Below are 25,639 nucleotides of genomic sequence, written 5' to 3' on the forward strand. Positions count from 1 at the left end.
GTTTAACTTAATTACCATTGTTCTTCCTAATTGTTGTGTTGTTGTTATTTCCTGATGTTCCACACATTTACCTTCGCCCCGACTCCCTGTACTCAAAACTATTCTTACCCTCACCCTCTCTCTGTTCACACATACTTGTATGTTCCCTGTTAACTCTTTAAACAAAAATTGTTGTTTTTTCACTCTGCTAATGGGCCACAATGATGGGAGTGGATAGGATACGACTATTTGATGAGAGCGGAGGGTAGGAGGACCGTTTGATGATGGGAGTGGATAGGATACGACTATTTGGTGGGAGCAGAGGGTAGGAGGACCGTTTGATGATGGGAGTGGATAGGATACGACTATTTGGTGGGAGCAGAGGGTAGGAGGACCGTTTGATGATGGGAGTGGATAGGATACGACTATTTGGTGGGAGCATAGGGTAGGAGGACCGTTTGATGATGGGAGTGGATAGGATACGACTATTTGATGAGAGCAGAGGGTAGGAGGACCGTTTGATGATGGGAGAGGATAGGATATGACTATTTGGTGGGAGCAGAGGGTAGGAGGACCGTTTGATGATGGGAGAGGATAGGATACGACTATTTGGTGGGAGCAGAGGGTAGGAGGACCGTATGATGATGGGAGAGGATAGGATACGACTATTTGGTGGGAGAAGAGGGTAGGAGGACCTTCTGATGATGGGAGAGGGTAGCATATGACTTTGGTGGGAGCAGAGGGTAGGAGGACCGTTTGATGATGGGAGAGGGTAGGATACGACTATTTGGTGGGAGCAGAGGGTAGGAGGACCATTTGATGATGGGAGAGGGTAGCATGACTATTTGGTGGGAGCAGAGGGTAGGACCATTTGATGGGAGAGGATAGGATACGACTATTTGGTGGGAGCAGAGGGTAGGAGGACCGTATGATGGTGGGAGAGGATAGGATACGACTATTTGGTGGGAGCAGAGGGTAGGAGGACCGTTTGATGATGGGAGAGGGTAGCATATGACTATTTGGTAGTGGGAGAGGGTAGGAGGACCATTTGATAGTGGGAGAGGGTAGCATACGACTATTTGGTGGGAACAGAGGGTAGGAGGACCGTTTGATGATGGGAGAGGGTAGCATACGACTATTTGGTGGGAGCAGAGGGTAGAAGGACCGTTTGATGATGGGAGAGGGTAGGATATGATTATTTGGTGAGAGCAGAGGGTAGGAGGACCATTTGATGGTGGGAGAGGGTAGGATAAGACTATTTGGTGAGAGCAGAGGATAGGAGGACCGTTTGATGATGGGAGAGGGTAGGATAAGACTAGTTGGTGAGAGCAGAGGGTAGGAGGACCATTTGATGGTGGGAGAGGGTAGGATAAGATTATTTGGTGAGAGCAGAGGATAGGAGGACCGTTTGATGATGGGAGAGGGTAGCATATGACTAGTTGGTGAGAGCAGAGGGTAGGAGGACCGTTTGATGATGGGAGAGGATAGGATACGACTATTTGGTGGGAGCAGAGGGTAGGAGGACCTTATGATGATGGGAGAGGATAGGATACGACTATTTGGTGGGAGAAGAGGGTAGGAGGACCGTTTGATGATGGGAGTGGATAGGATACGACTATTTGGTGGGAGCATAGGGTAGGAGGACCGTTTGATGATGGGAGTGGATAGGATACGACTATTTGATGAGAGCAGAGGGTAGGAGGACCGTTTGATGATGGGAGTGGATAGGATACGACTATTTGGTGGGAGCAGAGGGTAGGAGGACCGTTTGATGATGGGAGTGGATAGGATACCGTTTGATGATGGGAGTGGATAGAATACGACTATTTGGTGGGAGCAGAGGGTAGGAGGACCGTTTGATGATGGGAGAGGATAGGATATGACTATTTGGTGGGAGCAGAGGGTAGGAGGACCGTTTGATGATGGGAGAGGATAGGATACGACTATTTGGTGGGAGCAGAGGGTAGGAGGACCGTATGATGATGGGAGAGGATAGGATACGACTATTTGGTGGGAGAAGAGGGTAGGAGGACCTTCTGATGATGGGAGAGGGTAGCATATGACTTTGGTGGGAGCAGAGGGTAGGAGGACCGTTTGATGATGGGAGAGGGTAGGATACGACTATTTGGTGGGAGCAGAGGGTAGGAGGACCATTTGATGATGGGAGAGGGTAGCATGACTATTTGGTGGGAGCAGAGGGTAGGACCGTTTGATGGGAGAGGATAGGATACGACTATTTGGTGGGAGCAGAGGGTAGGAGGACCGTATGATGGTGGGAGAGGATAGGATACGACTATTTGGTGGGAGCAGAGGGTAGGAGGACCGTTTGATGATGGGAGAGGGTAGCATGACTATTTGGTGGGAGCAGAGGGTAGGACCGTTTGATGGGAGAGGATAGGATACGACTATTTGGTGGGAGCAGAGGGTAGGAGGACCGTATGATGGTGGGAGAGGATAGGATACGACTATTTGGTGGGAGCAGAGGGTAGGAGGACCGTTTGATGATGGGAGAGGGTAGCATATGACTATTTGGTAGTGGGAGAGGGTAGGAGGACCATTTGATAGTGGGAGAGGGTAGCATACGACTATTTGGTGGGAACAGAGGGTAGGAGGACCGTTTGATGATGGGAGAGGGTAGCATACGACTATTTGGTAGTGGGAGAGGGTAGGACCATTTGATAGTGGGAGAGGGTAGCATACGACTATTTGGTGGGAACAGAGGGTAGGAGGACCGTTTGATGATGGGAGAGGGTAGCATACGACTATTTGGTGGGAGCAGAGGGTAGAAGGACCGTTTGATGATGGGAGAGGGTAGGATATGATTATTTGGTGAGAGCAGAGGGTAGGAGGACCATTTGATGGTGGGAGAGGGTAGGATAAGACTATTTGGTGAGAGCAGAGGATAGGAGGACCGTTTGATGATGGGAGAGGGTAGGATAAGACTAGTTGGTGAGAGCAGAGGGTAGGAGGACCATTTGATGGTGGGAGAGGGTAGGATAAGATTATTTGGTGAGAGCAGAGGATAGGAGGACCGTTTGATGATGGGAGAGGGTAGCATATGACTAGTTGGTGAGAGCAGAGGGTAGGAGGACTGTTTCATGATGGGAGAGGATATGATTATTTGGTGAGAGCAGAGGGTAGGAGGACCGTTTGATGGTGGGAGAGGGTAGGATACAACTATTTGGTGGGAGCAGAGGGTAGGAGGACCGTTTGATGATGGGAGAGGGTAGCATATGACTAGTTGGTGAGAGCAGAGGGTAGGAGGAACGTTTCATGATGGGAGAGGATACGACTATTTGGTGGGAGCAGAGGGTAGGAGGACCGTTTGATGGTGGGAGAGGGTAGGATACGACTATTTGGTGGGAGCAGAGGGTAGGAGGACTGTTTGATGGTGGGAGAGGGTAGAATAAGACTAGTTGGTGAGAGCATAGGGTAGGAGGAACGTTTGATTGTGGGAGTGGTAGATGCAATATATGTTGGCAAATCCAAAGAGTTGGAAATCGTGTGGACTTCGTTCCTCTGAAAGAGCCAGAATTGGTTGAATACTCAAACAGATTCTTACCACGCCTCATCGGGGCTGAGAACTTCAGGTTCCGTGAACAGCTCCAAACATTGTTCCAGTGTGATATGACTGACCTCTGAAATACAATCACACAAAACCATATTACACAAAGCCGCTCTGCGTTTCTTTGTATTCACTGTATTTAATATAAAAATATTAATGCTCATTATATGTTGAAAAAATGTGTCATTGAAATAAATCATTTGTTTTGGAACACAGAAGTTTTTAATCTATATTATGTACCACAAATATTAGACGAGTTTAAAGTATATTTCTATATCATAATAGCTAATGTTTTTAGTCTTAAGGGCTTAAGCAGCTATGTTCTGGTGAACAATTAGTTTGACTTTCTAACTGTCCTAACAACATCATTTCATTGTAAATACGTTACCATCTGATGATAATGTCTGCATTGATTCATCATTGTCTGCTTCCTGTAACAAATAATAGTTTCAAGCATTAAGTCACAAGTAAAAGATAATGTTTATACAATCACATTAGCATGGTAATAATGGTAAAAAAATTAATACCATCAAATTAAGATAGCATTCACTATTAAATATTTAACAGAAATAAAAATGTTTATGCTTTTAACATGAACATAATCAAGGTGGGGTGTTTGGGGGGTGGGGGGATTATTGTCAAATAGAACATATTTCCAATCAAATGAGAACTTTCTGTTAAAAAAACACACTGTTTAAAGGTATGTTATCCCCAAAGCATCTTTATTTATAACTGCTAACACTAGCTAGGGCTTGAGGCACTGTCGGTCTAGGATCGATTCCCATCTGTGGAACCAATGAACTATTTCTTGCTCTAGCTTTTGCACCATGACTAAAATATCAAAGGTCGTGATCAATATGTATTATTCCCTCTGTGATATGACTAAAATATCAAAGGTCGTGATCAATATGTATTATTCCCTCTGTGATATGACTAAAATATCAAAGGTCGTGATCAATATGTATTATTCCCTCTGTGATATGACTAAAATATCAAAGGTCGTGATCAATATGTATTATTCCCTCTGTGATATGGTGCATATAAAAGATCCATCGCTACTAATGAAACAATGTAGCTGGTTTCCTCTATGTTTGACATCCAATAGCCAATGATTAATAAATCAATGTGCTCTAGTGGTATTGTTAAACAAACAAAAGTGTAAGGGCTGCTTGAAGAGTTGGTTGTTGTTACCAGTTCTTTAGACTGCACTAAGACGTATGACGGCAGTTTGTCGACGTTTATCCAGTCAATCGAAAGGTACTTCCTCAAACTCAGGTCAAGAGGATCGTCATCTGAAAGTAGATACAAGATCAAAGTTTACAATTTTAATCAATGCAAACTTTTTGTAGTACTTTTCAAGCTAATATGAAATGCACTCACGTTTCACTTTTTCCACACACAAAATATAGATGGGAGTAAAGGGATAGATAAAATAAGCAACTAATTTTCACAACCTATTGCTAGAGATTTTTCTTACCATAATAAAAAGTTATAGATAGTTCATTAAAAATTTCATTTAATCAGTTCATTAACCTTGTGACTACTACAGGCGACGTCACGCCATTCGACATACTGTACATCATATACAGTGCATTCCCCAATTCACATTTCCTGACGTTTTGCACATGACACTCACCGGAAATAATAGAACAGAAAACAGTTTAAGTCTGAGTATGGCAGCTTTTGTTTTTCAATGTAAAATACCTGGGAATTTTTAGCTGAAAAAGTCGTTTTCGTTTAGTATTTTTGATAAATAACAATGGCGGAACGTCGCAGTCATTTTGAGGAATCAATAGCTGATTGTGACAGCTAATTTGATAATAGATTTGATCATTTTACCAACAACGAAAATCACCAAATATTAGGATGTGAATCGTAGTTCATTTAAAAAATAAATTCTGGTCAAAAAACTAGTTACTGGGAATAATGGACATAAATACTGGATAGCTGGCCACAAATGCCTGTAAGTAAACGAGACTTTTTCGATTTTTTGTCTAATTTTAATCAACATTAACTGATCTAAATTATAAAAATTACAAAAACACACGAAAATAATTATAATGATTCAAATATGAACTTTATTTTATGTATTTCTAAAATATTTTAAGTGAATACATGTGAGCAAAAATTATAAACTTGTACCCAATCAACGTGATTTTTGTCAAAAATTATTCTAGTAGTGTAAAGGTTAACTTCATTTAATAACAGTTCATTAAAAATCTTTAATTTCATTTATTCAGGGTTCATTAAAACTCTTAATTAACTTCAATCAGTTCATTAATCATCTTTAATTAACCTCATTTAATCATAGTTCATTAAAAAGTAAATAATTTCATTTAATCACAGTTCATTAAAAATGTCTTTTCATTTAATCACGGTTCATTAAAACTCTAATTAAGTTCATTTAATCATTAAAAATCTCTAACTTCAGTTAATCACAGTTCATTAAAAAAAACTAATTAATTTCATTTAATCACAGTTCAATAAAAATTAAACTTAGTTAATGACAGTTCATTAAAACTGTGTGATTTGTTCACCTCTGTCGTCAAACCTCTCCCCGTCGGGCCCCTTCAATCCAATGCCCTCGCTGTTGACAGGTTTTATGTAGAACAGCGGCATGGCTCTCTCCGTCTCATCCACCTGAACCCCTAGCACCGGGTTGGTCGGGATCGACTTCCAATGACCGTTATCCCCTGACGCCGAACAGTCCATACACTCCTCTGGCGTGCTTCCAATCGTAAATATCTTGTCGGAATTGTCATTAGGGGTATCAGGGGTTAAGTTGTCCCTCGTTTCGGCCACGATTTCGTTGAGAGACAGAGAGTGTGGCGTGCCGTACGAAGAGTCAAGGGAGGCCACACTGCCTGCCATCGCGATCATGCTGTCTGATTGGTCAATATCCTCCGTGTCGTTGGTCATGTGATCAGTCATCTGTTCCCCAGTCAGCGTGCATGTGCTCGCTGAAGACGATTGGCTATCGAGACTGCTCAGACTGCCACTGGATTGGCTGCCGGAACTGCTCAGGTTTGAACTGGACGGGCGTCTTGTCAGCTTGTTCTGAACCGGAGGTTGGAACACATCAACAGAAAACCTGCAAACATTTCAAATCTAAAGTTTATTTTGTAATATTATTTCAGAAACGAGTATGTAACTAAGCTGGGGGAAAAGCAGTCATGGAAGATATTAAAAATGATAAATATATTTAAATAACTATCCAATGACCGGAGTAGTGCAGTGATTCAACCTTTTTGTCAGACTGTCCACTTTTGGTGCACGGCCCACATACCTTTGATCATGTTCATTTCTCGTTATTGCCATGTCAGCTATATTTTCTCATTCCTAAACCCCAACTCCAGCACACTTGGTCTATGATGAGAACAAACACAAAACAATGGCAGCCAACACGATATTTCTCTCTCAACTTTTAGTTGTCGATATTTTCAAAAATTACATTTTCAAACATAATACTACGACTTGCATAGGAATCAAACCTATAACATAAACATACAGAGAAAGAACCACATACCAGTTGTTTTGCCATTTATTTATTGCACTCGTTTATGGTGCTCAAGAACATTATACCACAAGACTGTGTAGTGTTCGAGTGGTATAAATCTTGCACATTATAAACAAGTGCAAAAAATAACATGGCAAAACAACTGGTATGTGGTTCTGTATTTATTACTTACAACCTTTCTATAGTATAATTAACAAAAGTTTTATTAAATAATGCAACTTACTTCATTTGGAAAGTTGGTTGAATTTTATAGAATTGATGGAACGCTAAGCATCCTGGCTAGGGACATGGTATCATTCCTGGCTAGGGACATGGTGTCATTCCTGGCTAGGGACATGGCATCATTCCTGTCTAGGGACATGACATCATTCCTGGCTAGGGACACGGAGTCATTCCTGGCTAGGGACACGGTGTCATTCCTGTCTAGGAACATGTCATTCCTGGCTGGGAACATGTCATTCCTGTCTAGGAACATGTCATTCCTGGCTGGGAACATGTCATTCCTGGCTAGGAACATGGTGTCATTCCTGGCTAGGGACATGGCGTCATTCCTGGCTAGGAACTAGGCTAGGACATGGTGTCATTCCTGGCTGGGAACATGTCATTCCTGGCTAGGAACATGGTGTCATTCCTGGCTAGGGACATGGTGTCATTCCTGGCTAGGGACATGTCATTCCTGGCTAGGAACATGGTGTCATTCCTGGCTGGGAACATGTCATTCCTGGCTAGGAACATGGTGTCATTCCTGGCTAGGGATACATGGCTAGGAACATCATTCCTGGCTAGGAACATGGTGTCATTCCTGGCTGGGAACATGTCATTCCTGGCTAGGGACATGGTGTCATTCCTGGCTAGGAACATGTCATTCCTGGCTAGGAACATGGTGTCATTCCTGGCTGGGAACATGTCATTCCTGGCTAGGAACATGGTGTCATTCCTGGCTAGGGACATGGTGTCATTCCTGGCTAGGGACATGGCGTCATTCCTGACTAGGGACATGGTGTCATTCCTGGCTAGGAACATGTCATTCCTGGCTAGGAACATGTCGTCATTCCTGGCTAGGAACATGTCATTCCTGGCTAGGAACATGTCATTCCTGGCTAGGAACATGGCGTCATTCCTGGCTAGGGACATGGTGTCATTCCTGGCTAGGAACATGTCATTCCTGGCTAGGAACATGGTGTCATTCCTGGCTAGGAACATGGCGTCATTCCTGACTAGGAACATGTCATTCCTGGCTAAGGACATGATGTTATTCGGATGCATGCAAGATTTTGTCACACATATATTCAATAAAATATGTTTTTATTTCATTCAGAATTGTCTTTATTACTATAGTAAGATTAAATGGTATGTTATAAAATGTGATTTTGCTTTACAGCCTCCATTCTGACAGAGCAATGTTCCCAAGGTAACTGTTTTCAAGTGTTTTAATGTTGAAAATGGAATTTAAAATGCCCAGTGATTCGTGAACACAATTTTCACTACATCTTGAGCCTGACGCTGCACACACACACACACACACGTACGTACATACGTGCACACATACACACACACACACACACGTACGTGCACATACACACACGTACGTACGTGCATGTGCATACCTACACACCTGGCATATGCCTCCATGAGTTTACACAGCTTGGAGTAGGTGGCCCTCGACTCTGGGACGCTGATGATGAAGGGACAGCCGACGGGCTCCGGGGCCGTGTTACAGCTCATCTTGTGGATCTGCCAGTGATTCTTCTGACACGCCCTGGTCACAGAGGAAAGCAATGTTTGTTTAACAACACCCCAGCATATTGTAAACCACGACTACCTAGGTGTTAATACACGATTATTTTAACATCTGTCTAGAACAGAATGTTTGTTTATCAGCATCTGGACATATTTTAGACTTCAACTATTGATGATTTGTGTCTAACACATGATTTATTTCTGTATTTCATCTCAAAAAGAAAAATGTTTAACGACACCTCAGCACATTTTAAACTACGGTTATTTGGTGTCTTAACACAGTTATTTTAATACTCGGTCTAGAAAGGAAAGCAATGTTAAACAACACCTCAGCACATTTTAAACTACGGTTATTTGGTGCCTTAACAGTTATTTTAATACTCGGTCTAGAAAGGAAAGCAATGTTTAACAACACCTCAGCACATTTTAAACTACGGTTATTTGGTGTCTTAACACAGTTATTTTAATACTCAGTCTAGAAAGGAAAGCAATGTTTATCAACACCTCAGCACATTTTAAACTACGGTTATTTGGTGTCTTAACACAGTTATTTTAATACTCAGTCTAGAAAGGAAAGCAATGTTTATCAACACCTCAGCACATTTTAAACTGTGGCTATGTGGTGTCTAACAGTTATTTCAACATCTCGGCATATATATATATATATATATACACACAAGAGTGAAAACCATCTGCTTCCACATAACATATCCATGTCAGAATAAAAGTATCAGGGTTAATTCTAAAATTGATATACAAGTTAAGTATACAGTGGAACCTCGTTAGTCCGGACTCCAGTAGTCCGGAATCCTCACCGTACGGACGTTTTTTTTGCAAAACGAAACGACCACTCAGTAAAGTTATTCATTAATCCAGATATTCAGCTTCCGGAACCGGACGGTCATAATTCTGAACCAAATGTAAAAAGTAAAGGCAAATTGCTTCGTTTGACTGGTCGCCGCTGATTGAACATAAAAGTAATCCGCCAATTAACACTCAAGGAATCGACAGAGATAAAATGGCTGCATGGGGTTTCACACCGCAGTTTATTTAACCATTCACCTGTGTTTATTTAGTGTTAGTCGGATAAAGCACAAGTGTTCACAAGTGTTTGTTGTTTTTTTAAATATAATTTCTTTGATCTATGACCAGACTGGCTGTTTTATTTTATGGGGGGGGGAGGGGGGAGGGGGGGGGGGAGTATTTTATTTTTAAAAGTGGGTAACTCTTGATCATACCCTACGGTACCCCATGACCTCGTTTTGTAACTACCCTCCCAACTTGCCTGTATGATTTAATACTGAATACTGGTCATAATTGTTTTGGTGTCCCAACTCAAGAGTATTGCCAGTCACCCAAAATAAAGACAAAGGAAACGTCTTTATATGTTATTGCTATCAAAATACTGGCTTGCGACTCTTTCATACGTGGAACAATGCTCATTCAGTTTCACGCCGGTTTTGAGAGAGTTGTATTTCTGTGCTAGGGGCGGAGGGATGTATCATGTTGGCGTTTATATTATATCAGTAGATATAGCAGAAATGAATTATAATTTTTCCATTTAATATGTTTAAAATATAATCTGTAAACGTAGAAACTTTAAACTAATAATGATTGTATATAAGTGAGAAACAATATGCATTCCTCAACAACGTACCCACTTCGTGGAAATGAACTCGACCACGTGGCCTAGATTTACAACATTAACCGGTACGACAAAACACGACTAATAAAATTGAAAACTTGTTGTCGCTAGTAATCAAACATTTAGTATCAACAATGCAACATGTCTTAAACAGTATTTCATTTTATTTAATCGCATTTTCTAACTTTAAGACAAGCACCTGGCAGTACACTACTGAATAGTAGACTGGCCTCACGGACATGCAAATAGTGCCTTATTCACACCACGAGGCGGATCAACAGAACAAAACTGGTTGAAGAATTGTTTGGTTCTAAAATTCAAATGTGTCGTTTTTATTTTGTTTTGAATCAAGGGAGGTTACTCATCACGTACATTTCAGTAATCCAGAAATTTGTTAATACGGACGTTTTTTTTAATAACCATACTGTCCGGACTAACAAGGTTCCACTGTACACTTAACCTTCTGACTACTGCAGGCGAGATATCTCGCCCGACGTCACGTCAGACGATATACTGTACACTGTATACAGTGCATTCCCCAATTCATATTTCCCGCCGTTTTGCACACGACACTCACCGGAAACGGAAATATAATTAAAGAAAAAAGATTTTTTTTCAAAATGGTGGTTTTTGTTTTGATTTTTTCAATTGAAAATACCTTGAAATTTTGAGTTCAAAAAGTGGTTTTCGGCAAGAATTTTCGCTTGACAACAATGGCGGCACGTCGCGGTAATTTTCAGGCATCGATAGCTGATTGTAACAGCTAATTTGATAATAAATTTGATCGTTTTACCAACAACGAAAATTACCAAATATTGCAATATGAATCGTAGTTCGGGTTTTAAAAAAAATTCGGGTCAGAAAACCACTGTTATCGGGAATAATGGACATAAATACTGGACAGCTGGCCACAAATGCCCGTAAGTAAACGCAACTTTTTCGATTTTTTGGCTAATTTTAATCACCATTAGCCGATCTAAAATAATAAAAATTACAAAAAAAGACACGAAAATAATACTTACCGATTCATATATGAACTTTATTTCATGTATTTATGAAACATTTAAGTGAATATATGTGAGTAAAAATTATAAACTTGTACCCACTCAACGTGGTTTTTGTTAAAAATTAATCCAGTAGTCTAAAGGTTAAATAGCACATGAAGTTAAATGTCTACATACTGATCACAGTAGCCCACTTTGAAACATTTCGTACACCGCTTCAGTTTGGAGTTGGCCCCACAAATGTGGTGACAGTGAGCGCAGCGAGAAGGAACTAGGTGCGGCACGAGGGATCTCTGTTAATAAAACAAAACAAACAGAAATACTCAATAGTTTCAAACAATTAACAAACAGGGATCTGTTAATAAAACAAAACAAATATAAATCTCAACATTTTTAAACAATTAACAAACAGGGATCTGTTAAAATAACTAAACAGATAGAAATACTCAACATTTTTAAACAGTTGAAATACTAAATTCACAGACTTCATTAATTTACTCACATATGAAATATCTGACAAACAAAACATAGCACAACATAATTCTAGTAAGATAATCAGATTTTGCTTCAATTACTGACTTATTGACTTAACAAAAGAATTACAATATTTGAAATTAGCAAAAGGTAAATACTTCCAGTTTGGGGAAACTAAAAAGTGACAAAGTATTAAAACATGACAGTGAACTACATGATATCTATGTACGCTAAAACAATTAAAGTATTATGTCCTAGGTTGCATTATAAAAAGGAGCCCAATACATTCAGAATCAATATTCAAGGTGTGTGGTTGCAATTTCTTTGTTTCCATACTGATTATAATCAAGGTATAAAAACCATTGTATATGATACGAGTTGTTATGAAAAGCACGACAGTGTGTATATACATACTTGTATCACAGACACTTCATACACTCTTTCACCAGCTACCTCCTCCGACAAAACCTCGCATCTGTAACACACAGTAAATATACCATGTACATCATTAGTCACAAACTTAAAATCTTATTTAAATTGACTGTGCATATGAACAAACAACAGTAAAGTAACGTTTGTTTTATTTAACGACGCCACTAGAGCACATTGATTTTTTATCTTATCATTGGCTACTGGACATCAAACATATGGTCATTATGACACTGTTTTTTAGAGGAAACCCGCTGTCGCTACATAGGCTATTCTTTTACGACAGGCAGCATTGGATCTTTTATTTGCGCTTCCCACAGGCATGGCCTTTGTTGAACCAGTTATGGATCACTGAGCAGTCACTCAGGGTTTGAAGTCCGTATCTGGATTAAAAATCCCATGCCTCGACTGGGATCCGAACCCAGTACCTACCAGTCTGTAGACCGACTGTTGCCCCTGTGTGCCCCTATCCCACATTCATGAGGTCCATTCTAGAATAGCCCCTAGCCAATAAGGTAAACCAATTGAAATGGGCATCTTGTATATGGACACTTCACGTACACTAACGAAAGAAAGAAAGAAATGTTTTGTTTAACGACACACTCAACACATTTTATTTACGTTTATATGGCGTTAAGGACCACACAGATTTTGAGAGGAAACCCACTGTTGCCACTACATGGGCTACTCTTTCCAATTAGCAGCAAGGGATCTTTTATTTGTGCTTCCCACAGGCAGGATAGCACAAACCATGGCCTTTGTTGAACCAGTTATGGATCACTGGTTGGTGCAAGTGGTTTACACCTACCCATTGAGCCTTGCGGAGCACTCATTCAGGGTTTGGAGTCGGTATCTGGATTAAAAATCCCATGCCTCGACTGGGATCTGAACCCAGTACCTACCAGCCTGTAGACCGATGGCCTAACCACAACGCCACCGAGGCCGGTCGTACACTAACGAAAGCATTTAATTAATGTTTACCAAGGAAAGCATTTAATTAATGTTTACTAAGGAAAGCATTTAATTAATGTTTACTAAGGAAAGCATTTAATTAATGTTTACTAACAACAGCATTTAATTAATGTTTACTAAGGAAAGCATTTAATTAATGTTTACTAAGGAAAGCATTTAATTAATGTTTACTAAGGAAAGCATTTAATTAATGTTTACTAAGGAAAGCATTTAATTAATGTTTACTAACGAAAGCATTTAATTAATGTTTACTAAGGAAAGCATTTAATTAATGTTTACTAAGGAAAGCATTTAATTAATGTTTACTAACGACAGCATTTAATTAATGTTTACTAAGGAAAGCATTTAATTAATGTTTACTAACGACAGCATTTAATTAATGTTTACTAAGGAAAGCATTTAATTAATGTTTACTAAGGAAAGCATTTAATTAATGTTTACTAACGAAAGCATTTAATTAATGTTTACTAAGGAAAGCATTTAATTAATGTTTACTAAGGAAAGCATTTAATTAATGTTTACTAAGGAAAGCATTTAATTAATGTTTACTAACGACAGCATTTAATTAATGTTTACTAACGTAAGCATTTAATTAATGTTTACTTTAATTAATGTGTACTAACGAAAGCATTTAATTAATGTGTACTAACGAAAGCATTTAATTAATGTTTACTAACGAAAGCATTTAATTAATGTGTACTAATGAAAGCATTTAATTAATGTTTACTAACGAAAGCATTTAATTAATGTTTACTAAGGAAAGCATTTAATTAATGTGTACTAACGAAAGCATTTAATTAATGTTTACTAACGAAAGCATTTAATTAATGTTTACTAACGAAAACATTTAATTAATGTTTACTAAGGAAAGTATTTAATTAATGTTTACTAAGGAAAGCATTTAATTAATGTTTACTAACGAAAGCATTTAATTAATGTTTACTAACGTAAGCATTTAATTAATGTTTACTTTAATTAATGTGTACTAACGAAAGCATTTAATTAATGTGTACTAACGAAAGCATTTAATTAATGTTTACTAACGAAAGCATTTAATTAATGTGTACTAACGAAAGCATTTAATTAATGTTTACTAACGAAAGCATTTAATTAATGTTTACTAACGAAAGCATTTAATTAATGTGTACTAAAGAAAGCATTTAATTAATGTTTACTAATGAAAGCATTTAATTATATTTACTAACGAAAGCATTTAATTAATGTTTAACAAGGCAGATATTGTACCTCTATATATACTAGACACAAACCACCTCACTGTAAAGGTCAAAAGATCATCATACATTGATGTTAATTTTTTGAAATATCAAATAAAAGCGGATTGAGCTGTGCTGAAAGCAACCTGTCAATGACTACAAGAATGTTAACAACCAATAAAGTCAGAGAAGCTGCAAATTACAGACATTACAGTCTGCACACTGGACATCAAATTAAACAAGATGTCTTGTGTACAAAGCACAACTGACGAAGAACTTCTATAGCTTACAACAGTTATCGTAACATAATTTAACACTATTTTTAACAGAGTCTGTTGTGTCCAATACCAGTATCCATTTGTATGTTTGATACATACAATAAAAGTTATATTTTATTTGAACAATAAAAACATTTTATTTTTATCGTTTCGGCAATCTTCGACTGAAAAAAAAAATTGGCGCCAAATTTGTCACATTATCAGTATGGTAATTCTGTCTTGTGTCTACTAAGTCTCGTCTGATATTTATCCTCAATTGCCAATTTAATTGGTCGTAACTGATGATTTTTACTTACTGTCATTTGTTTATTCAGCAATTCTTCATAACTTTATTCAAATGTGTTGCAGGTTTGTAGATCAACTAAACTTAGTGTCCATTTTCACAGGCTAAAACTAGGGTGTGCACCCCTAAGGGAAAATCGACATGATCAAAGGTAGATGGTCTATGGTCCAAAAATAGACAAACAAAGCAAATGCCTATTTCAAGGAACAGACAATCATATAGTGTTCAAAACTACTCACACTATAATGTTGTCATTCGCTTGGACCCCTGTCAGTGAAGCTCCACGAGAAAATGTTTTGTGAATTTTACCACGATATGCTTCAATAACTCTCATCTAAATAAAACAAACAAACACAAATCAGTTAAAAAAAAGAATTCTATTTATACAGATTTTAAACAAAATTCCAATCTATGGAACATCAATTTAAAGTTATAACCAACTCAATGATAGGAAAAAAATGATCAAGGTTTTAAGTTACATTGATGTCATGTTGACCAATGTGTGCTCAAAATACAAGCACCAACTTACCGAGCAGCAACATATCAAGTTGTAAAATCTAAATGAACACATCAGTTTCATTGCAGTAACCAACAGTTGCTTCTGAAATGTACACATTGTGATGGGTTACGGTGCATATTCCTGACAAAAGAAACATGTCACAGTACTAATGAGGTTTAGAGTATTCAGTCATATCACAAGTGTTTAACTTTAACCATGTTACTAGTTACTTACATGACATGGAAGGACTTCAGTTTTCATGCACAGTTCATCTTTTAAATGTTCAACACTGGCATCCTTTGGAAGTTTCAGCATGTACTGAAAATTAATGTATTTGGTTAATTACCAATAGTCTTTGAACAAATGTTAACAGTAATGGATAAAGAGGATTAACCCGTCAGATGTAAAACTAATATTTTGAAGTCACTTATGATTAAGACTGGATGCACAAAATGTCTTACAACTTTCATATACATCTAAGTACTATATAAGATTAACAATAAAAAATGGTTTCTAAATGCATAAAATACTATTTCAATAGTGAGCACCCATCTTCAAAATAATACTATATATATTATGTAATATTAATAATTTTAAATCTTAAATTATACTACACATTTTCATCTGCTATCGAGTAATTTCAATTTATAGGTTTTTCAAATGTTAAAAAAACCAACCCCTAACACTAGAAATCCTTTCTTGGCCAGATTTCACGGAACGGATGGAAAATAAAAAACATTAGATTATAAAAATTAGCCCTACTCTAACTGGTTTCTTGTACGGCTCTTTCCACATGAAGGTCACTGGAAGTAGTCGGCATTTCTTCGGCAATGGAATGGACAAATACAGAAATGGATCAAAGGTGATGGAAAGCTAAAAACAAAATATCAAATATACAAGTAATTAAACATCATGCCTGTGTCTTCCAGTTATAATAATCAATTAAGTATTGTCTGTTATTTCTTTTACGTTCATCGGAGTATGAAAAAAAATCATCACATAAGTTTGTGGATGATATTTTTGGTTCATACCCTGATGAACGTAAAAGAAATAACAGACAATACTTATCATTAAATTTGAATCATACAGACTAATAATAACACTCAAATGTCAAACTTTATTTTGAATTATTTTTTATCCATAAACAATAATGCTCAATAAGACAACTTGCCCATATAAAATGATGTTATCAGATATGACGTTCCCCCCGAGGACATAATTTTTACGTTCATTGAAAAATTAAACTCCCTTTGCTACGTCTGGACCAATGGGATAACGTTACGTTGTAATGAATGTAACAGAAATTTAATTATTGGTTAATAAATAATATATTTCAACACAATTCAACTACATCCAAACAATACACTTCTTAGTTAGGTCAACATGTTAATAAATAATATATTTCAACACAATTCAACTACATCCAAACAATACACTTCTTAGTTAGGTCAACATGGTTTTTTAACCAATTCCTTTCTCTAAAATAACAGTTTTGAAATGAAAACAGACTTCTGGAAATTGCTCAGATTTTCAAATCTGAACAAAATTTCTAAAGGTAGTACTAAACCAAATAACTTCCGGCTGGGTCAAAGTTCGAGGTGCACCCAACTTTTAATAGAGAAGTGAACACCACAAGTCCTGTGATTGGTTATAAATGTGAGTGTGTTGGGCTAAAAATGTATGCAATTTTATTTCATCTAGTACCACTGTCAAGTAGCCTTGTGCACATAGTTAATTTTTCATGTATGAAATTTTGAAAACTCAAATTTGTAAAGAACTTGATTTTTATTGTCATTTTGACATATTTATAGGGTGCTAAGTTATATTTTAGACAAATTTGTAGTTTTATGCAAAATTTAAAATAAATTTAAAGAAAAACTTCACCAAAGACATAATTAAATTTGTTGTCACTATTGTGCCTTCTGTTCTTAGTTATACATAACAATAAGCTTGTTAAACATACCTTTAGATCTCTAGATCAAATATTTTTTTTAAATAATCACTTAGTTTACTCTCATGAAGACCATTTTAGGTTTATACTGGATTCAGAACCAATTTTTTTTAGATTTGATTATCTGCCTTGGAGTAAGTTGATAATTTATTTTATTGTTAAAGCTGTATTACCCAATGTTACTAGCTAAATAAAATGCTGGATTACTGTTTGTAGGAATACATCCAATATACATATTGTATTGATCTGGATTAGAAAATAATGCAATAAAATAGATGTTCGGGTAATTATGTCATTTAAAAATAGTTTTTTTCAGTAATTAATCAAAAATAAATGTGTGAAAGCTGGATGATAATTCCAGATATCACAAATATTAAAAGCTCCAACTACAGTAGGCTACAAATAAAATATAGTCAGGAATATGGGTAGCTCCCAATGGTTTTGATGGTTCATTATGAAAATCAGCATGGCCGATGGATTTGAAATTCCCACACCTGGTAAGTTGAAGACAGCCACACCCTGCATACAGGATTTCCTCCCAACACTAATGTCCAGGACATTAAGTTATTACTTCATACAGGTACAGTCATGTTTGTGTTTCATTCCTCAGACAGTGTATTTTTTTAATACTGATATTTCTTTGACGTACCTGTTCAGGTCTCCTAATCTAGGGGTCAGTCAAGTGCATGTGTTTTAATGGAATACTTTAAAGGAGTACAGGTACTCTGACTATCTTTGTAGTCTCTACATATATACCTGAGTACACACACCCAACTGACAGTAAATATCTTCAGGAGTTTTATTTTAAAACATTTTGTTGTTTAATATGACATATTGCATTTGTACAAAACTGTATACAATATATATGCCTTATGAGGTGTACATTATATTAGGTTGCACTGTAGAAACAACAGTTTCAGTGAGGTTGTCAGTTTATGTCAGAATACACCAGATCCTGGTTGTCATAAAAACACACAGCTGGACACTTTTTGAAAAATGTATGTTATCAGTATAGGTAGTACTAAACCAAATAACTTCCGGCTGGGTCAAAGTTCGAGATGCACCCAACTTTTAATAGAGAAGTGAACACCACAAGTCCTGTGATTGGTTATAAATGTGAGTGTGTTGGTTGTAAAAAATAATAGTTTCATCTGGGTAAAAAAAGATGCAATTTTATTTCATCTAGTACCAATGTGTCAAGTAGCCTTGTGCTTGAAACATGTATGGGGTACCTGTAAAAAAAAGTACTCAAATTTTGTGCGGAACTAGGGTAATCATAGACGCTACCCGTTATCTCAGAAATGAGCAGCTTGACACCCACTTTTTTGTGATTCACTTTAAGGGTGAGGGGTGGTAGTATTTATATCCGTGGCGTCTATGTCGATTGATACGTTGCAGGTAAGAGTTTTAGCCACATATGTTACTATTGTCGTCTATGGGATTTGATTTAGTAGTATACACCCTATAGCAATATAAACAAGAGTGATTTTTTGACAACACTGTCTAGTGGAACATCTACAGGTTATTCCACAATTCTTGAGGCAGCTGAATGGGTTTTTTAATTATTAAAGAGATCTTACCTTCTCACAAACAGGGCACACCAGCTTTGATCTGTACTGTCCGTGAAACAAATCCACAACAAATGAATCATTTCTTTTCTTGTAAACTTCCCACGATTCATCAGCAACAACCTACAATGAATATAAGACTTCTAAGATGCTTTGTTTTGAGGATATTTATTTAAACTGGGGCGTAATTCATGAAGCTCTCTGCAGCGACATCATGTTGTTTTGCACTGCAGTGCTAGACGACAGAGTTGTTAGATTTGAGTGAATCTGGACCGTGACCTCTCAAAGTAATGTAAACACTTCAGAAGAGTTAAAAGATACGGGGAACTGAGATGGGAGTGGGGGCTTGAGATGGTAATGGGGCCCTGAGATGGAGGCGGTGGCCTGAGATGGGCGTGGGGGCCCCCGAGATGGGGGTAGGGGCTGCCTTTTAAGACACTAACATAAGTATGCCAAAAAGAAACAGACATTTTAAATGAATGAATGAATGAATGTTTAACGACACCCCAGCACAAAAATACACATCAGCTATTGGGTGTCATAAATGGTAAGTATATGAAAATATGATTTATATAATTATGTAAAACCACAGTGTAAGGATTTTAAATGATACCATATGAACTCCGTGACAGATCCAGCAATTATGAAGCGATACAGTTGACTAAAGTCTGTGTTAAGATCTTAAATTACAGGAATGCCGAGCACCAAATGTGCACAGGCAGGCCCTTGTTTGGGCAGCCAATTTAATTTAATTTATATATATATTTAATTCTAAAATATGAAATTCTGGAGAAACAAGGGGGGGGGGGGGGGGGGGGGTCCTTCTCATCTAACTACACAAACATACCAAACACATAAAACAAAATCCTGCATCAACTTAATGGATAAAAATTAAACTTTAATTATACTTTATGGAAAAGAAAAAATAACTTTAACAATTAATACACACATGAAACTGCGGTCATGCATGCACAACAGTTACAAAAGAGAGATAGGAAATGTCAAAATATTATCATGGAATGTGTAAATTCAAAAACCAGAGAATTCTTACAAACCTTATCTTGTCTTCCATCAGAATCAATTGTTTCTGTGTACGGCTTTTTCCGGACACGATTCAGGTCCTGTCAACAAAACGATTCATTAAAATACTGTAGTAGTGTTGCTATAAAATGCACCTACTGACACAAGCTAGTAGGAATTTCCCTATTAGTTGAGTTGGTAGAGCAGTGGACTCTTGTCCTGCGTGAATGAATGTTATAAACCAGAGCCTTTGGCAAGAGTTTTGCAAAATTCATTCCGGAGGGACAGATAATTCATAACTCCTTGTAGCAAGTTAGTTATTCTCTTTTAATTGTTTTTTTAATATAAAAATCTATCAGCCATTACATCAAGAAACAGTATTCTAAAATATGTTTACCAAATTGTCCAAGATGTAATAAAGTAAGTCACTATTGTAATATATTTGTCGCTTTAGCCAGTGCACCATGACTGGTATATGAAAGGCTGTGGTATGTCCTATCCTGTCTGTGGGATGGTGCATATAAAAGATCCCTTGCTGCTAATCGAAAAGAGTAGCCCATGAAGTGGCAACAGTGGGTTTCTTCTGTCAATATATGTGTGGTCCTTAACCATGTCTTAAATAAAATGTGTTGAGTGAGTCGTTAAATAAAACATTTCCTTCCTTCCTTCCTATTGTAATATACACTTATAAGGACTGGATTTTTTTTTTTAAACCAAAAAATATCATTAAATAGTATATCACTGTCAACATATATAGACTTAAAAGAAATAAAATATTTACCTCATGCAAACCATCCAACACAAAGGCCATGAATTCTTGGGCATCATGCTGTGCAAATCCAGTGAACTGGCTAGCTTTTCTGGCAACAATATCCTGAAAATATCCACATAGGTGATCTCATCAACTTAAGATAGTCTTCTACAGAACGGTATTTCATAAAATAACCTCATGTCACGTGCTATACTAAATGAAGTGCTGTGTTTGTAAAATATTACAAAACTTTGTATTACAATAATTAACCGTTTCTGACTGGATGATGTCACACTGAATGTAATCTTTTGATAAACTGCAGAAAAAGAAGTTATGGAAAACATAAATCTTTAATAAAAGAACCAATTAATCTGCATTTCTAACTACTGTGTTACTACACTATGCAATTTTACACTTTAATACATTAACAAAAACAATTCTCTTACTATACTGTTTGCTGTGTTTTATTAAGTGAAGAACTATGAAGTTATTAATTGTTTATGCAATTATCAACATTTTCACAACTGTACAGAGCTGATGAACATATAGCTATCAACCAATTTCCATTATTTTGTATTACTTTTTAAAGGCCTTTTCCATTACCTTTTTAAAAAGGAATTTTCAATAATTCTCTGCAGTTATCAGTGTAATTTAATATTATTATTTTTGATACAAAATGCATATGGCTCTCTTTTCAAGTTATCCTAAATGAGAAAAAATTAATTATCAACCAATACTCATTTTGCACGAGCCAAAGGCTTCTAAATCAGCTTATTATTTTACTTTGAAGACACACCTTCAGTTTTCCTGGTGCGATCGAATACTTTCTCCCTGACCACAGTGTTTTCAACATGACAGCGAATGCGACAGCCAGGTTTCCACCAGTCCCCAGAGGGTTGTCGGGATTAATCTCCGACTGGAAGTGGCAGTCTGAAAACACAGTAACACAACAATTATGTCTAACCTCTGTATGTCAGTTCTGGTTGAAACTACCATATAATGCTGTCAGAGGACTAGATACCGTTATATTATAGTTTCACTCAAAACGTCTTGCTTATTAAACATCTTGAAATACAACAGTATTAATTATTAAACAATTAAAAGTTTGTTTCGTTTAACGACACCACTAGAGCACATTGTTTTATTAATCATCAGCAACTGGATGTCAAACATCTGGTAATTCTGACATTGTCTCAGAGAAACCTGCAACATTTTTGCATTAATAGCAAGGGATATTTTATATGCAACATCCCACAGCCTTTGATATTTCAGTCATGGTGCACTGGCTGGAACAAGAAATAAACCAGTGGATAGTGATCGATCCTAGACCAACCTCACTTGAGCACTTGACCATTGTGTTACATCCCGCCCCGAATCTTACAAAGTGTCTCCAGATACATAAGTTATATGGTCGTCTAAAACTTTGCATGGCACTTCTAGTTGAAACTACCATATCATGTTGTCAGAGTACAAATTACCAATCGATTATAGTTTCACTCAAGATGTCTTGTTTATCAAACCCCCTGAAATACAACAGCATTAATTATTACTTCTATATATTCTGTTTACAGCAGCTGAAGCTTTTAGATGTAAGATAACACATTTTAATAATCAACATATGAAATACTTCTGATACTTTTAATTTATTACATTGTGTATTCAGACAAAACTTTATTTAGTTACAAAAAAAAACCACATGGATTTACAGCACAGAATATTTACAGTAATTTAGTTAATTACTATTATATCTAGTTGGGAGTAATAAATACATATCTAACAAACAAATGAATAAATGTATGAAATGAACGACAATATAGAGAAAATGCGTTCCAGTGACCACCTTACCCAGGAAGTAGTCCCTGAACTCTCTGGTGTTAGCGAGCGCCTGCAGAACGCTGTTCATGAAACAAGTGTTGCCTAGATTATCGAGGCCGGTGAAACCAGGCAGCACCACCAGCTGACCCTCATTCTTGTTTAGTGGTTGAACTTTACACGTCGGCTTCTGACAACACAAAAATCACTTAAACATTCATACTGCTTAAATAAATGTTAAATTTAAACATTTTGTAATAATAAACTAATTTCTGTATTTCGCAGGATTACAACAACGACATTTTTTGTTTTTGAATATCTGAATTTCAGCTACTGTTAAAAAAAATTGCAATATCATTGGTTACTTATTGATATATATTTAAATATTATGATCTACCTACTCAACGTATATGGTAATATGAAAATAACATAAATGAAACCATATTGTATAGTTTACAATATTATTTAATTAATTTCAAGAAGAAACTAGGATTGTTTTAATAACAAAAAGAAAATATATAAATAATGAAGATATTAAAAACGCTATACAGAAAATAAAAAAAACATTTTACTCCACTGACTACAATAACAATCAAACTTTGACATAAATGTTAACTACCTTCTCTTCTTTATTTCTCGACACAATAACAATCAAACTTTGACGTAAATGTTAACAACTGTAATATACTTTATTTTCATGTGGAATTTATTTTCGCGTTTGAATAAAATTTGTGAAAATAAATTCCACGCGAAATTAAAGGCTGACGAAAATTGGACATTAAAAATAAATAAATAAATGTAGTCTCGTTCAATCACTATAGTAGTAATTATGCGACACTCATAACATTATATCAAGAAACGATATCAAAGCAAAGATAATATATTATATGATAATGTACAATATGAAGTTTTGTATGGTTTTCATTCACAAGTATTGGCTATGAAAGCAATACACGTGTTTAAAAAACCACAGAAGTAAACATCACAGTATGTCAAAATTTGGAAATGAACAAAATCCGGATTGGGCATGTATGCTGTAGTAATACTATATTTATAACTCATATTTGGGTTTCACACTAAAGGTTTTATTTGTCTGTTGGTCAATCATAAACCGTACTAAACAAGTATTTTGACAGTAATAAATAATGTTTAAATCAAACTTGCGCTAGCATTGCACCTTCAAATTCAGTTTTGTTTTCGGGTTTGGTTTTTATAACAAGTTTGAGGATTACGAAAAAGAGCACGGGGGTGCCTAAGCACCTTGCATAAGCTTACGGTATTTTTTAAACAATAAACATCAAAATTATTAACATCAGAACCAGTACTTTTTTTACTGGGGGAGGGATGGGAATTCACAAAAATATATTCTCGAGAACTGATTCATTTTCATTAAATCACAAAAATAAATTATTTTACAGTACCTTCTCTTCTTTATTTCTCGACAGTAACAAAGAACTGTTTTCATTCACATTGCTCATTTCATCAAAAGCAACATTCTTGTTGACGTTCGTAGATGTTAACTTTTTTGTGGAAATCCAGGTTTCTGCTTTAGGAGGATCCTTCTCTAAAATATTAAGTGACATGTTAGGTAGACAGGTATATAAAGGAACAGCTCACATATTTTAAAACTATGTCTGTGTTTATTATTCTGACCCATGGTTCAGATAGTGACAGGAACTAACTGCCTTTAATCATTAATGACTCTTACCTTTTAAAACTATGTCTGTGTTTATTATTCTGACCCATGATTCAGATAGTAACAGGAACTAACTGCCTTTAATCATTAATGACTCTTACCTTTTAAAACTACGTCTGTGTTTATTATTCTGACCCATGGTTCAGATAATGACATGAACTTTAATCATTAATGACTGTTACCTTTTCGCTGTAATGCTTCAAGGCCTCCCCATCGTGTTACGCTGATTTTTTTCAGAATGATTTCCAGAAAAGATGAAGTGATTTTGTGTCTGCATTCCTGTGGTACAAGTTCACCTCTGCAAATGCAAAACACATTCATTTCTTCTTGTAAACATACCAATATTATTAATTTAGCCCATAAATTAAATTTTGTAAATTTAATTGTCCCAACTAAAATGTTCCTTTTGAGAGTTATTGAGATTTATTACATCACATATTGTGTATAATTCAAAAGAATTAAATTATCATGTTTTAATTCCCCTACATCTTATGATTACGGTAAACATTCTTGTGTATAAGCTTTATAAATCAATCCACCATGTATTTAAAAAAGTTGAAAACATTTAATACTGTAACAAGAGTGATACTAGTAAGTCTTGGTTTAACACAAGTAACCTTTCTTTCAGCAAATCAACATGTTACGTTTTAATTCTAACGTTATTGGATACATTCTAACTGGCGGAGACATTTTCACTTTCTTACAAATCTTTTTAAGATATGTTTAAATTATCTCGATTTAACATTTCTGTGGCTTATCTGACTACATAATCTAATGCATCTTAAAACAGACTAAAATGAAACGAAAATCTCAATAAGAAATCAGACAATAGGTAATTCGAATAACACACCTTATTCAATGAGTAAACTTTTATGTCTCTCATTACAGATTTACAAAAATGGTAGCCTTCTATACTTACTTTGTTTGCACTTTCCAGCAGAACACAGTGTCTGACGAGGTGCCAGCGTGCAAACTAAGGAACTTTCCATCTCTGTGAAAACAAGCAAAGTTAACAGAAACATTTACTAACATACTACAACATACTGCACATGTTTACAAAGAACCTAATTCTTGCCTATATGGAGTGCCAATACTGGGAAGAAACAGTGTTTGTGTTTCTTTGGTTTAAACAATATTTATTAACCATTAAATATGCGGCTTCGCCAATTCACACAGTTTGCAGATCATATTTTTTGTTCATACCCCGATGAACATAAAAAGAAATAACAGACAATCCTTAAA

General features: G+C 36.4%; 1 protein-coding gene across 1 annotated transcript in view; it reads right to left on the reverse strand.

Annotated features, from left to right (window-relative positions):
- Positions 1-25,639, reverse strand: part of LOC121367394 (ubiquitin carboxyl-terminal hydrolase 19-like) — a 50,300-nt gene that overhangs the window by 12,668 nt on the left and 11,993 nt on the right. The window contains exons 7-24 of the mRNA XM_041491547.1: positions 25,317-25,388; positions 24,580-24,695; positions 24,123-24,265; positions 22,735-22,891; positions 21,686-21,819; positions 20,920-21,012; positions 20,174-20,239; positions 19,131-19,241; positions 16,362-16,472; positions 15,834-15,917; positions 15,340-15,434; positions 12,339-12,399; positions 11,628-11,743; positions 8,677-8,820; positions 6,082-6,635; positions 4,736-4,836; positions 3,933-3,975; positions 3,542-3,617 (exon numbers count right to left, since the gene is read on the reverse strand). Coding sequence (XP_041347481.1) covers positions 3,542-3,617; positions 3,933-3,975; positions 4,736-4,836; positions 6,082-6,635; positions 8,677-8,820; positions 11,628-11,743; positions 12,339-12,399; positions 15,340-15,434; positions 15,834-15,917; positions 16,362-16,472; positions 19,131-19,241; positions 20,174-20,239; positions 20,920-21,012; positions 21,686-21,819; positions 22,735-22,891; positions 24,123-24,265; positions 24,580-24,695; positions 25,317-25,388 — 2,277 coding nt within the window. The remainder of the gene's footprint in view (positions 1-3,541; positions 3,618-3,932; positions 3,976-4,735; positions 4,837-6,081; positions 6,636-8,676; positions 8,821-11,627; positions 11,744-12,338; positions 12,400-15,339; positions 15,435-15,833; positions 15,918-16,361; positions 16,473-19,130; positions 19,242-20,173; positions 20,240-20,919; positions 21,013-21,685; positions 21,820-22,734; positions 22,892-24,122; positions 24,266-24,579; positions 24,696-25,316; positions 25,389-25,639) is intronic.

The sequence above is a fragment of the Gigantopelta aegis genome, chromosome 3 (genome assembly GCF_016097555.1).
Source record: "Gigantopelta aegis isolate Gae_Host chromosome 3, Gae_host_genome, whole genome shotgun sequence".
NCBI lineage: Eukaryota > Metazoa > Mollusca > Gastropoda > Neomphalida > Peltospiridae > Gigantopelta > Gigantopelta aegis.